The 12172-nt window shown below is 42.5% G+C and overlaps 1 protein-coding gene across 4 annotated transcripts in view; it reads left to right on the top strand.

Annotated features, from left to right (window-relative positions):
* Positions 1-4450, top strand: part of lrrc9 (leucine rich repeat containing 9) — a 33872-nt gene extending 29422 nt beyond the window's left edge. For 3 of the 4 annotated variants that reach the window (XM_047393246.1, XM_047393249.1, XM_047393247.1), the window contains 2 exons: positions 3564-3708; positions 3792-4450. In XM_047393246.1, the coding sequence (XP_047249202.1) occupies positions 3564-3708; positions 3792-3825 (179 nt within the window). In that variant the 3' untranslated portion in view covers positions 3826-4450. Of the gene's footprint in view, positions 1-3563; positions 3709-3791 lie in introns of those variants that run through there. The other variant, XR_007042583.1, reaches the window with a different exon arrangement.
* The last annotated feature ends 7722 nt before the right edge of the window (positions 4451-12172 follow it).

Raw genomic sequence — 12172 nt, 5'->3', positions numbered from 1 at the left:
CTTTTGCACAGTACTCTTTATCAGTTTTATGCTACAATGTTGTAAAAAAGTATTTACCTACACAGGTTTCTTCTACTTTTGATTGAGTATTTTATTTATTAAAGGAAACAAGATAACTAAACCAACTCGGCTTTAAGTGAAAATTGTTAGTCCCCTAAACCAGTAGCTGGTTTTGAGTCTTTCACATCAATGTGGATGACATCATTTTTGACACTGATCTGACCCACATGCAGAAAGAACACAAGTAGAGAGCATCGAACGGTGAAAAGAAGTTTATTACGGGGATGACAGGGATCTGGTCTCTCCAACTGTGCGAGAAAAAAGAACTGATAAGAAAACAGGACGGCAATGTATATATAAATATATAAATATAAATCTCATGAATAATGATAAATGCTCTTACTAAAGAGTGAACGGAATCCGCCAGGGGAGACGGGGTTTAGGAGAACTGAAGTAGAGCTCACAGCGAAACGTGCTTTCTGTGGAAAGCGAGCGGAAGGTGAAGCAGGAGTTACGTAGGAGGGTGGACAGGTCTGCAGGAGAAGTACGCTTGTCGTAATGTAGCACAGATCCAGTAAAAGGTGAAGATTGCTCAGTCCAGGAGTGTACGTAGAATTCCAGACAGGTAATCCAAAAGGCTCCAAGCGCTCGAGGAATAGTTAGAGGATCGATGCACATCAAGGTTACTGATACCACATAGGCTCAACACTCAGGCGACGAGTAGCAGGCAGCCACGGCTTAAGTAGCGTACACGGCGATCAGAAGATGGGAAACACCTGTCCACATTCCTCCTGTAGCTCGACACCCTCTGCTGGACGAATAAGGTTAGCAGCAAGCAGAAAACAGACAGGCTCCCAGAATCCGACAGTGGAGGATATTTGACCCTCTGCTGTGTTTTAATTCAGCCCCACAGGAGGGGTATTGAGCATGAACTGCCTGTTCATGCGGTGCAGGCTTTGACTAGGCCTCTCTAACGCGTTCATTTAGTTTAATGTTCCATTAATTACAGACCATCACACTACCACCAACGTGTTTACCTATGATGCTCTCTTTCTGGACTGCTGTGGTAGTTTTACGCCAGATGTAACACTTGATGATGTTACACTGATGTAACAGATGTTTCACTTTTGTCTCATCAGTCCATAGAATATTTTTACAGACGTGTTGGGACCATCAAGATGTTTTCTGGCAAATGTGAAAAAGGACTTCATGTTATTTTTGGTCAGCAGTGGTTCTGGCCTTGGAACTCTCTCATGGAGGCCATGTTTGTTTCTTCTTTATTGTTGAACACTGACCTTAACTAAAGCAAGTGAGGCCTGCAGTTGATGATTGCTCCCACTGTGGCTCAGTAGAGTCCCATTTCTATAAGAACAGATCACAAAACTACTTCTCTCTGTAGAGAATCGATTGAAGACTCAAGGTTCGGTTGGACAAAGACTCTTTCTCTTTCTCTGAGTTAAACAGAGAAAGAGTCTTTCTCTTTCTCTGTTTAACTTAGCGTGTGCACTAAGTTAAACAGAGAAAGAGAAAGACTCTTTCTCTGTTTAACTCAGTGCACACGCTAAGGCGCACACAATATCCCAGAGAAAGTGCAACAGTCATTCAGTGCATAAGCCTTTTATACAATGGATGATGTGAAACAAAATTACAATGATTGGTTTTGAAAAAGGTGGGGGAATCTGTGGGTTAGACTTGGAACCCCCTTTGGTGGAGATTAAATCTCTCTTTGTCTCTGCCTCATGTTAACCTTGATCCCGTCTGCTGCTGTGTGTGTCACACCAGACGCTGCTGTGTGTTATCAGACAGGCTGTTGAGATCTCACAGCCTGCAGCCTTGTGGGTGAACGTTGAAGCACATCAGCCTATCAGTTGGTGTCAAAGGACCGTCTCGCATAATGCAACTGGCTGCTGTTTTGGACTCTAAAAAAAGTATTTACACCTCACTACAAATACCCAACCCCCTTTTAAAATATACATTTTCCCCTAACAAGTCCGTCAGCCTTAGAAACGTCGTTTTAACCCTTTCAAGACAGATAGATTGCAATGACTTTGCTTGTAATCTGTCCTTGCATTTCTTTAGCTCAGGACATGTGTTACTTTTTAAGATCTATTAGCCTACTTCAAGTTGTTAGACAGGTTCTATTTAAGTTCGCTCTTGACCTGCAGGTCTGGTACTAATTAAGTCTGGTTTTCACATGTGAAACTGAACTTAGATTTCCAAAAAATGTGATTTATGACAGTTCAGTTAGGCAACTTGCTTGTAAATTTTTAAACACATTTTAGCTAGTATAGTATAAGCTTGGGTTTAGCATCCAGGCTCCGATTTCATCATTATGGCCGTGCTGCTCAACATGTCAAGGAGTGATGATCATCTCTACTTCCCTGAACAGACCTTCTGCATGTCAGAAAATGGGGAGAGGGTCTCTGAGGCCGAGGCGGGTGGGGCTGTGTGATAGGATGGTGGAGAGGTGGACGAGAATCAAGCACAAGCTAGCAGCAGCAGCAGGCAGACAGCAGGCTGGAGCAGGGCAGAGTATAGCTGGAGGTTTAGCGGGTTAAGTAGACCGCCTAAATCATTAGGGTCTACTGAATATATTCTGTAGAGTGTGAGAAAGCTCACGTGTAAACCAGCACTACAGCTTGAACTAGTTTGCAGTAACGCCTCATTTATCGGGGTCTTGTTCACGAGTGAGGGAAGAATGGAGCGGGAGATCGACAGACGGATCGGTGCAGCTGCCGCAGTAATGGGGGCGCTGTGCCGGTCCGTTGTGGTGAAGAGAGAGCTGAGCCGAAAAGCAAAGCTCTCGATTTACCGGTCGGTCTACGTTCCTACCCTCACCTATGGCCATGAACTTTGGGTCATGACCGAAAGAACGAGATCCCGGATACAAGCGGCTGAAATGAGCTTCCTCCGTAGGGTGGCCGGGCACTCCCTTAGAGATAGGCTGAGGAGCTCGGCCATCCGGGAGGGGCTCGGAGTAGAGCCGCTGCTCCTCCACATTGAGAGGAGCCAGTTGAGCTGGCTTGGGCATCTATACCGGATGCCTCCTGGACGCCTTCCTTGGGAGGTGTTCCAGGCACGTCCCACTGGGAGGAGGCCCAGGGGACGGCCCAGGACACGCTGGAGGGACTATGTCTCTCGGCTGGCCTGGGAACGCCTTGGGCTCCCCTGGAGGAGCTGGAGGAGGTGTCTGGAGAGAGGGACGTCTGGGCGTCTCTGCTGAGTCTGCTGCCCCCGCGACCTGGTCCTGGATAAGCGGAAGACGACGAGTACGAGTACGAGTCTCATTTATTTCATTTAACAAAGGGCGGTGATTACTTTTTTTATACAAGGCCAGGTTGGTTAGGACACTGCTTTACCTCTTAATAAATGAACTAATGATTTGAAAACTGCAAATTTGTATTTGTAACTCAGGTTATATTTGTTTTGATATTCAAATTTGTTTAATAATGTCACATATTTAAGTGTGACTGAAAAACCGAATAAATTTGTAAAGGGGAAAATACTAAATTGATACCATTACGTTTTACTCCCTAACACTCATGTTTTGATCCCTGAATCAGATCAAAAGCATAAAACAAATGTAGGTCGAAGCATCCAAACTGACACCAACTTCAGACAGAGCAGAAAAACAAGAAACCACCTGCCAACCACAGGGCTCCTGTCTGATGGGAGCAGCACCTGCTCCAAACAGGACCAGGACCACAGGTCGGTAAAATACTAAATCAAGTAAAAATAAAGGAACTTCTTTTAGCAGTTTGGTTTTAGTTTGATGGCACCTTGTTTTTCAGATTCCCATATGATGGTAAACCTCTCCCCATGTAGCAGTGGGAAGAACGGCAGCATTTACAGATCAGCATCACAAAACAGCATCCAAACCGTGTTTCTGACATGATGTGTGTACCGTAATACTCCGAGGCTGCCGGATACCGATACGCAGTACATTCCCATCAAAAGCACTTTTTGTGACTGCGACGTCAATATTTTTTCCACATATGTGGATCACTAACCATGGTAATCTGAGGATGAGAGGTATTGGTGTCATTTCAGCCCCCATCCAATCCTTTCCCTCGACCAAGCGAAAAAAAAAAACCCTGCTCACAGATGGAAGAGCGTGTGAGGCTGGCAGGCTTCATCCATCAGGTCAAATGCATCCCCAACAAGTGGATAATCCAGCTTTAGAACACCTCTCTGTGGACAATAATCTGCAGTCACTCAGATAAAGATGTAATCTTGAATGAGGTCCAAATGGATTTCAGAGATTGTCGGTTTCATGTTGTTAGCCTCTTTTCAGAGAGCCAGCCCCAGTTGTATCACTGACAGGCACATTTTATCAGCTGTTCCGAGTTATAAAACCTGTCTGAATATGGAAGATGTGTTCTTTAAAATACACTGTTTATTAAAAATTTGATCTGAGTTGATAAGAAAATATAGTTACTAATCTAATAAAGGAATTCAGTTCATTCCAGTTTATTTAGACAGCACCAACGTACAATAAATGTTGTCTCAAGGCTAGTCACAAGACCAACAGATCCAATTCAATTGTTTATATAGTCAGTCATTTTCTACCGCTTATTCCATAGTGGGTCGCGGGGAGCTGGTGCCTATCTCCAGCAGTCTATGGGCGAGAGGCAGGGTACACCCTGGACAGGTCGCCAGTCCATCACAGGGCAACTCACAAACAACCATGCACACACTCATTCATACACCTAAGGGCAATTTAGAGTTACCAATTAACCTAACAGGCATGTCTTTGGACTGTGGGAGGAAGCCGGAGTACCCGGTGAGAACCCATGCATGCACGGGGAGAACATGCAAACTCCATGCAGAAAGACCCCCAGCCAGGAATTGAACCCAGGACCTTCTTGCTGCAAGGCAACAGTGCTACCAACTGTTCCACCGTGCAGCCATTGTTTATATAAATAGCGCCAATTCATATACATGTCGTCTCAAGGCACTTCTCAAAGTCAATTCAATCGAATCATATGGATTTCAAGTCAAGTACATACATTCCAATCGATTCTAATTATCAAACAGTGCAGTCGGATTCAGTTTATTATTCAAATTGGTTAAAAATTTTTCAAAGGAAAGGAAGGGTTTCAATTTATATCCAGAAATAAAGTGTGGTGAAAAAAATAGGACATCCCATGAAAGTGTCTGTTTTTCTCATATATTTGTAGATATGGATATCCTAACAATGCTAACAATAAAATTCAATTAAATAATAAAAACAAAAGACCCTTGAAAATTAGCTGTAAAATGTACTTATAATGCATTTTCTGGTGAGAAATAATTGAGGTCACTCCCACATAAAGTAGCTTAAATCATGCATAGGTGTATTACATTAGGTGCACATGATTAGAACATACAGGGGTTGGACAATGAAACTGAAACACCTGTCATTTTAGTGTGGGAGGTTTCAAGGCTAAACTGGACCAGCCTGGTAGCCAGTCTTCATTGATTGCACATTGCACCAGTAAGAGCAGAGTGTGAAGGTTCAATTAGCAGGGTAAGAGCACAGTTTTGCTCAAAATATTGAAATGCACACAACATTATGGGTGACATACCAGAGTTCAAAAGAGGACAAATTGTTGGTGCACGTCTTGCTGGCGCATCTGTGATCAAGACAGCAAGTCTTTGGGATGTATCAAGAGCCACGGTATCCAGGGTAATGTCAGCATACCACCAAGAAGGACGAACCACATCCAACAGGATTAACTGTGGACGCAAGAGGAAGCTGTCTGAAAGGGATGTTCGGGTGCTAACCCAGATTGTATCCAAAAAACATAAAACCACGCCTGCCCAAATCACGGCAGAATTAAATGTGCACCTCAACTCTCCTGTTTCCACCAGAACTGTCCATCGGGAGCTCCACAAGGTCAATATACACGGCCGGGCTGCTGTAGCCAAACCTTTGGTCACTCATGCCAATGCCAAACATCGGTTTCAATGGTGCAAGGAGTGCAAATCTTGGGCTGTGGACAATGTGAAACATGTATTGTTCTCTGATGAGTCCACCTTTACTGTTTTCCCCACATCCGGGAAAGTTACGGTGTGGAGAAGCCCCAAAGAAGCGTACCACCCAGACTGTTGCATGCCCAGAGTGAAGCATGGGGGTAGATCAGTGATGGTTTGGGCTGCCATATCATGGCATTCCCTTGGCCCAATACTTGTGCTAGATGGGCGCATCACTGCCAAGGACTACCGAACCATTCTTGAGGACCATGTGCATCCAATGGTTCAAACATTGTATCCTGAAGGCGGTGCCGTGTATCAGGATGACAATGCACCAATACACACAGCAAGACTGGTGAAAGATTGGTTTGATGAACATGAAAGTGAAGTTGAACATCTCCCATGGCCTGCACAGTCACCAGATCTAAATATTATTGAGCCACTTTGGGGTGTTTTGGAGGAGCGAGTCAGGAAACGTTTTCCTCCACCAGTATCACGTAGTGACCTGGCCACTATCCTGCAAGAAGAATGGCTTAAAATCCCTCTGACCACTGTGCAGGACTTGTATATGTCATTCCCAAGACGAATTGACGCTGTATTGGCCACAAAAGGAGGCCCTACACCATACTAATAAATTATTGTGGTCTAAAACCAGGTGTTTCAGGTTCATTGTCCAACCCCTGTAGTTACTCAGCATTTTGAAGGAGGTTTTCCCAGTTTAAACCTCAGATATGGAGTCAGGTGTGTGACATGAGAGTGAACTCCACAATGGGAGCCAAATAACTTTTTGAGACCTTCAGAAAGAAGAATGTAGCAGCTTTAAATTCTAGTAAGAAATTTAAAGAAAGTCTAAATAAGTAAAAACCAACCATTCTAGAGAAAAAGTCAGGAACATTCAAAACAACTGTCATCAGGCAAAGAACTGGCCAGAAAAATGTTAGAACATGTGTGAAAAAAAAACAGAACTTTACGCAAAATATATCAATAAATCTACCAAAAACGTGGCAAGTAATAGAAACTTTAACGTCCTGACCAGAGTATAACCCTAGATGTTTATTCTTTAAAGATGCTTTGGGTGACTTTAAACGGGCAGCACATGCAAGAAACCACTCAAACATCTCACCTCTGAACACGAGGAGTATGTGAAACTGTCCAGACATGCTGTATGTCAGAGACTGGCAGATGGCTATCGAGGTAGGGTGTACTAACTTTTTCCTCAGCTAGAAAACCCATTTTTGTTTATATCTTTTGCTTAATCAGTTAAACAAGGTTGACATTTAATGTTTATCTGTAAATAAAACACTTTTCCAGATATAAATAAAAGACTAACATCATTATGTGAACGTTTGCTTTGAAAGAACTGAAAATTGAATTTGGTCTCCTAGTTTTTTCACGACTGTATATCAAATCTATCCAGGCCAGTAAAATCAAATGCTTTTAAATCTAATAGCATTCATTCCAGTGCAGCCAGTATCAGTTTATAAGACGGTTGTGGCTAAGGAAATCCAACCGATCGCACGAAGGCACTGATTTTGCAGGAAACCCTCCTCACTTGGAAATGCTCCTTTTAAAAGATTCAATTTATTTATTGATTTATTTTGTTAAGGATATTTCTTCAACTTATGCTGTACTGATCACCCTATAGTGTAAAATATTCTTTGCTTTTTAAAAAATCTTTTATAACCCATATGTTTACATTATGTTGGGGGTCCATTTTGCTGTGTTTTGTCAAAAACAGTGAATTTAGCAGCATTAGGGTCAAAGTGATTAGTGCTGTTAACATGACCGCTAGGTGTCCTTGTAGCTCCAGTAACACTGCTAATCAGCCCTGCAGGATTTTTCCTTCTCCAGCTCAGGAGCAGTAATTCATCAGTTGGAGCAGTAGATGTGTGCTTCAGTTTTGTCCCTCCTGCCTTTGCTCAGTGTCCAAACACAGAACCAGTTCTACAGAGGGGAAAATGAAAAGCTCTCCTCAAACAAGCTCCTCTAATGCATGTGCTTAACTTCACTTAATTTGTGTTAATTCCCAGCATTAAGCGGGGCTAATGACTTCGCAAGTGAGTGCACTGCCATTTCCTTGCTGTGCCTGCAAATGGCAGCTGATGGACTCAGAGCACAGATTTGGGGGCTCAGTGTGAGTGCTCTAATGCATTAGGTATTGCAGGGGATAATTACACTTTCCATGTTTGTGTACAGTATGTGCACCATGGATGCCATAAATGTAACAATTTCTAATTCTGCTGTGGGTGGAGGAAGCTTATAGTGGACATATTACTTTCCAAAAAATGTTGCAGATCTGCATATCTGTCAGTGTTTCTTACATTAAAATGACATTAGCATAAAAAACGTGAATAATTCATCACCTTTGAGTGAACCCAGATGCAGTGCTCCGTGTGTCTTCCCTTGCTGTGCCACGTGAGTGGACCACATGGCTCGTAGCTGGTTTAATGGGATGGAATGTGACAGGTTATGTTTTCATGGGCCTGATATGGAGCGTGGCTCGGGCAGCAGAGACTGTAAGGGAGAAGGAGAGAAAGTGAGAGTAGCGCGGGGGGGTTGGGCACTGCACTTTTAACGTAGATTCATAATTAGAGATGTTGGAGCATGTTGTGAATCAGTTATAGATGATGCCCCCTCCCCCAGTAGAGACCTCACCACACTCATAAACACATGGTCTGTATGGGGCCCGTTACTACCGGTCCAGTAACTCCTTGCATTTGCTGTGACTGTAGATTCAGAGTACCATTAGTCTAAGACTGTGAATAATTGCTGAATAGGTCATGTTTCCACTGCGATCTGCTCAGGTTCCAGCCTCAGGAGTGGGTTAGAGGTGTGGCATCACTGGTTGTTGTATGATGCTGAAGTTATTAGTGATAATAACCAAATATTTACATACAGCATATAAAAGGACCTTGTCTGACATTAAATAAGAATAAACTTTTCCTGTTTTGGTCCATTTGGATGACCATAATTATTTATATTTGCTGAATCCCAGAATAATGAGAGACTGACCTTTTAAATTATTTTCTTATTACTTTAGTTTTGTGTTGTTTACATAAACTAAGACTACTATGCCCTAAAACAGTTTGGGAAGCTCTAGATGAAGCTGTCATGGCTTTGAAAGCTTCTGCTAAGTTGATTCTCAGCATTTGAGTTAAATGGAGACATACCTGTGCATACATTTTAGGGCAACACCTCAAACACACTACTTCCTTGTGTGATAATGCGGAAAAAATCCAAGGAAATCCTACATGAAATCAGGAAAATAATTATGGATCTCCACAAATCTGGTCCATCCAAGTTCCAAATAGCTGAAGGTGCCACCTTCATCTGTTCAAATATTCATATACAGAAATGAACAACATGGTAATGTCCAGTCATCATACTGTTCAGAAAGAAGACGGGTTCTGTGTCCCAGAGATAAACGTTTTCTGGTGCAAAATGTGTGAATCAACCCCAGAACAAAAGCAGAAACCTTGTGAAGATGCTGGCTGAACCTGGTAAAAGTGTGATTATCCACAGTGAAACTAGTCCTGACCTGGACCAACATGGTCTGAAAGGTCACTCAGCAAAGAAGAAGCAATTACTCCAAAACCAACATAAAAAGCCAGATTACACTTTGCAAATGCACTCTGGGAAAAAGACCCTAATTTTTGCAAACATGCCCTCAATAGGAAACTGTTGAAACTAAAGTCTAAATGTTTGGTCATAATGGCCGTCAGGACAAGCTTACAAATCTGATGACAATATCAAAACTGCGAAGCATGGTGGTGGCAGCATCATGTTGCTGAAGGAGGGGCTGTCACACAAAGAGAACAAAGTTATGTGTCATTTTATATTGCGTATGTGCATTTCTAGTTTCAATGTATAAATACTATACAATGAATGGTTGTTTCAATAAAATAGTATTTTATACATTTCCAGAGAAAATCTTTCATTTTCATGCATGGTGGAGATAGTGCGTGTCTTATTTATTGTAATTTTGTATTATTTTCTGAAAACTTTGTGTTGCACTTTATTTACATTTATTTTAGGTCTGATCCCTGTTTGGGCCAGCAGACTCCTATGAAATATGAGCGATTATTACTCTGATGTGAGTGAAATGCTGGTAAAAATAAATGCCCCACTAAACCTAGTAACTGGTTGTACCTCCCTTAGTGGCATCAGCTGTCATCAAGTATTTGTGATAACTGGTAATAAGTATTTTACATACCTGTGGAGAATTTTGATCCATTCTTCTTTGCAAAATTGTTTTAATTGAGCCACATTGGAGGATTTTCCAGCATTAAAGACCTGTTTACTGTTATGCCACACCATTTTAATCAGATTTATATCCAGGTCTGGACTAGGCCATTCATAAATGATCATTGTTTTGTTTGTTTTTTTGAGCCATAAAGTTGACTTTCTGGTGTGCTCTGGATCAAATTGTTCTGATGCTTAAAACAAGTGTGCTTGGGCTCAAAGTGACAAACTGATGGCCGGACATTATCCTTCAGGATTTCCTGGTGGAGGACAGAATTAATGATTGCATCCGTTTCAGTAACTTGTCGAGTCCTGAAGCAGCAAAGCAGCTCCAGATCATCACACTGTCATCAGCATGTTTTACTGGTGTAACGATCTTTTTTCGGGGGCTGCACGGCGCGCAGTTGATAGCACTGTTGCCTTGCAGCATGAAGGTCCTGGGTTCGATTCCTGGCCGGGGGTCTTTCTGCATGGAGTTTGCATGTTCTCCCCATGCATGCGTGGGTTCTCACCGGGTACTCCGGCTTCCTCACACAGTCCAAAGACATGCCTGTTAGGTTAATTGGTCACTCTAAATTGACCTTAGGTGTATGAATGAGTGTGTGCATGGTTGTTTGTGTGTTGCCCTGCAATGGACTGGCGACCTGTCCAGGGTGTACCCTGCCTCTCGCCCATAGATTGCTGGAGATAGGCACCAGCTTCCCCGTGACCCACTATGGAATAAGCGGTAGAAAATGACTGACTGACAATCTTTTTTCTTTTATTTTACACTAAATGTAGAGGGACTCACACTTCCCAAAAGCTTCTACTTTTGTCTCATTGGTCCACTGAATATTTCATCAGAAGATGTTTTTTGCCAAATCTCTTCATGGTCAGCAGTGGTTTTCATCTTGGAACCTTCCCATGGAGGCAATTTTTTACCAGTCTTTCTTTCTTACTGTTGAATCATGAACTCTGACCTTAACTGAGACAAATTAGGTCTGCATTGCTTTAGATGTTCTTCTGGGTTCATTTGTGACCTCCTGGGTGAGTCATTGATGCTCTCTTGGAGTAGTTACTGTGGTAGTTAAGGTTCCATGTTTTCTCTATTTGTGGATAATGTTTCTCACTGTGGTTCACTGGAGTTCCAAATCCTTAAAACTGCTTTGTAACAGACTGATAAATGTCATCAACGTTTTCTCCTCATCTGTTCTTAAATTTGTTTAGATCTGGGCATGATGTGTTTCCATCCATCAATCCATTTTCTACACTCACTTCTTCCATACTGGGTCACAGGGGAGCTGGTGCCTATCTCCAGCGGTCTATGGGCGAGAGGCGGGGTACACCCTGGACAAGTCGCCAGTCCATCTCAGGACAAACAACCATGCACACACCTATTCATACCTAGGGGGAATTTAGAGAGACCATTTAACCTAACAGTCATGTTTTTGAACTGTGGGAGGAAGTCAGAGTACCAGAGAACCCATGCATGCAAGGGGAGAACATGCAAACTCCATGCAGAAAAACCCCCGGCCAGGAGTTGAACCAAGGACCTTCTTGCTGCAAGGCAACAGCACTATCACTGCTCCACCGTGCAGCACCATGATGTGTTGCCTTATGAGATATTTTATCCTACTAAATGTTGTCAGATGGGTTCTATTTAAATTGTCCTGAATCTGGCATTGATCACCTGCTTGCATAAAATTCAGAAGTGTTTTTCTTGAGGATTTGTGAAGACGAGCTGTTTAGTTGCTGCTGACGCCCCCCTGCAAGTCATCAACAAAATCTAAATTATTTTTGTCCTCAAAAGGTGTATATTATATTGCAAGTTCATTTTCTTTTCTCACAAATACATCCTGTCTTGCTGTATTGCTTCTTTTGAAGTGTGTCATTGAATTATTCTTGTCGCTTGTCATTTTCCTGTAATTTGTTTCCTGGGGAATAAAGAAAGACTGGAGACGGACAATTAGGATGAAAAGGGAAAATGCTTCTATTT

This window comes from Girardinichthys multiradiatus, chromosome 19 (assembly GCF_021462225.1).
Source record: "Girardinichthys multiradiatus isolate DD_20200921_A chromosome 19, DD_fGirMul_XY1, whole genome shotgun sequence".
In the NCBI taxonomy this organism is placed as follows: Eukaryota; Metazoa; Chordata; class Actinopteri; order Cyprinodontiformes; family Goodeidae; genus Girardinichthys; species Girardinichthys multiradiatus.
This window is presented reverse-complemented; position numbering and strand designations above follow the sequence as displayed.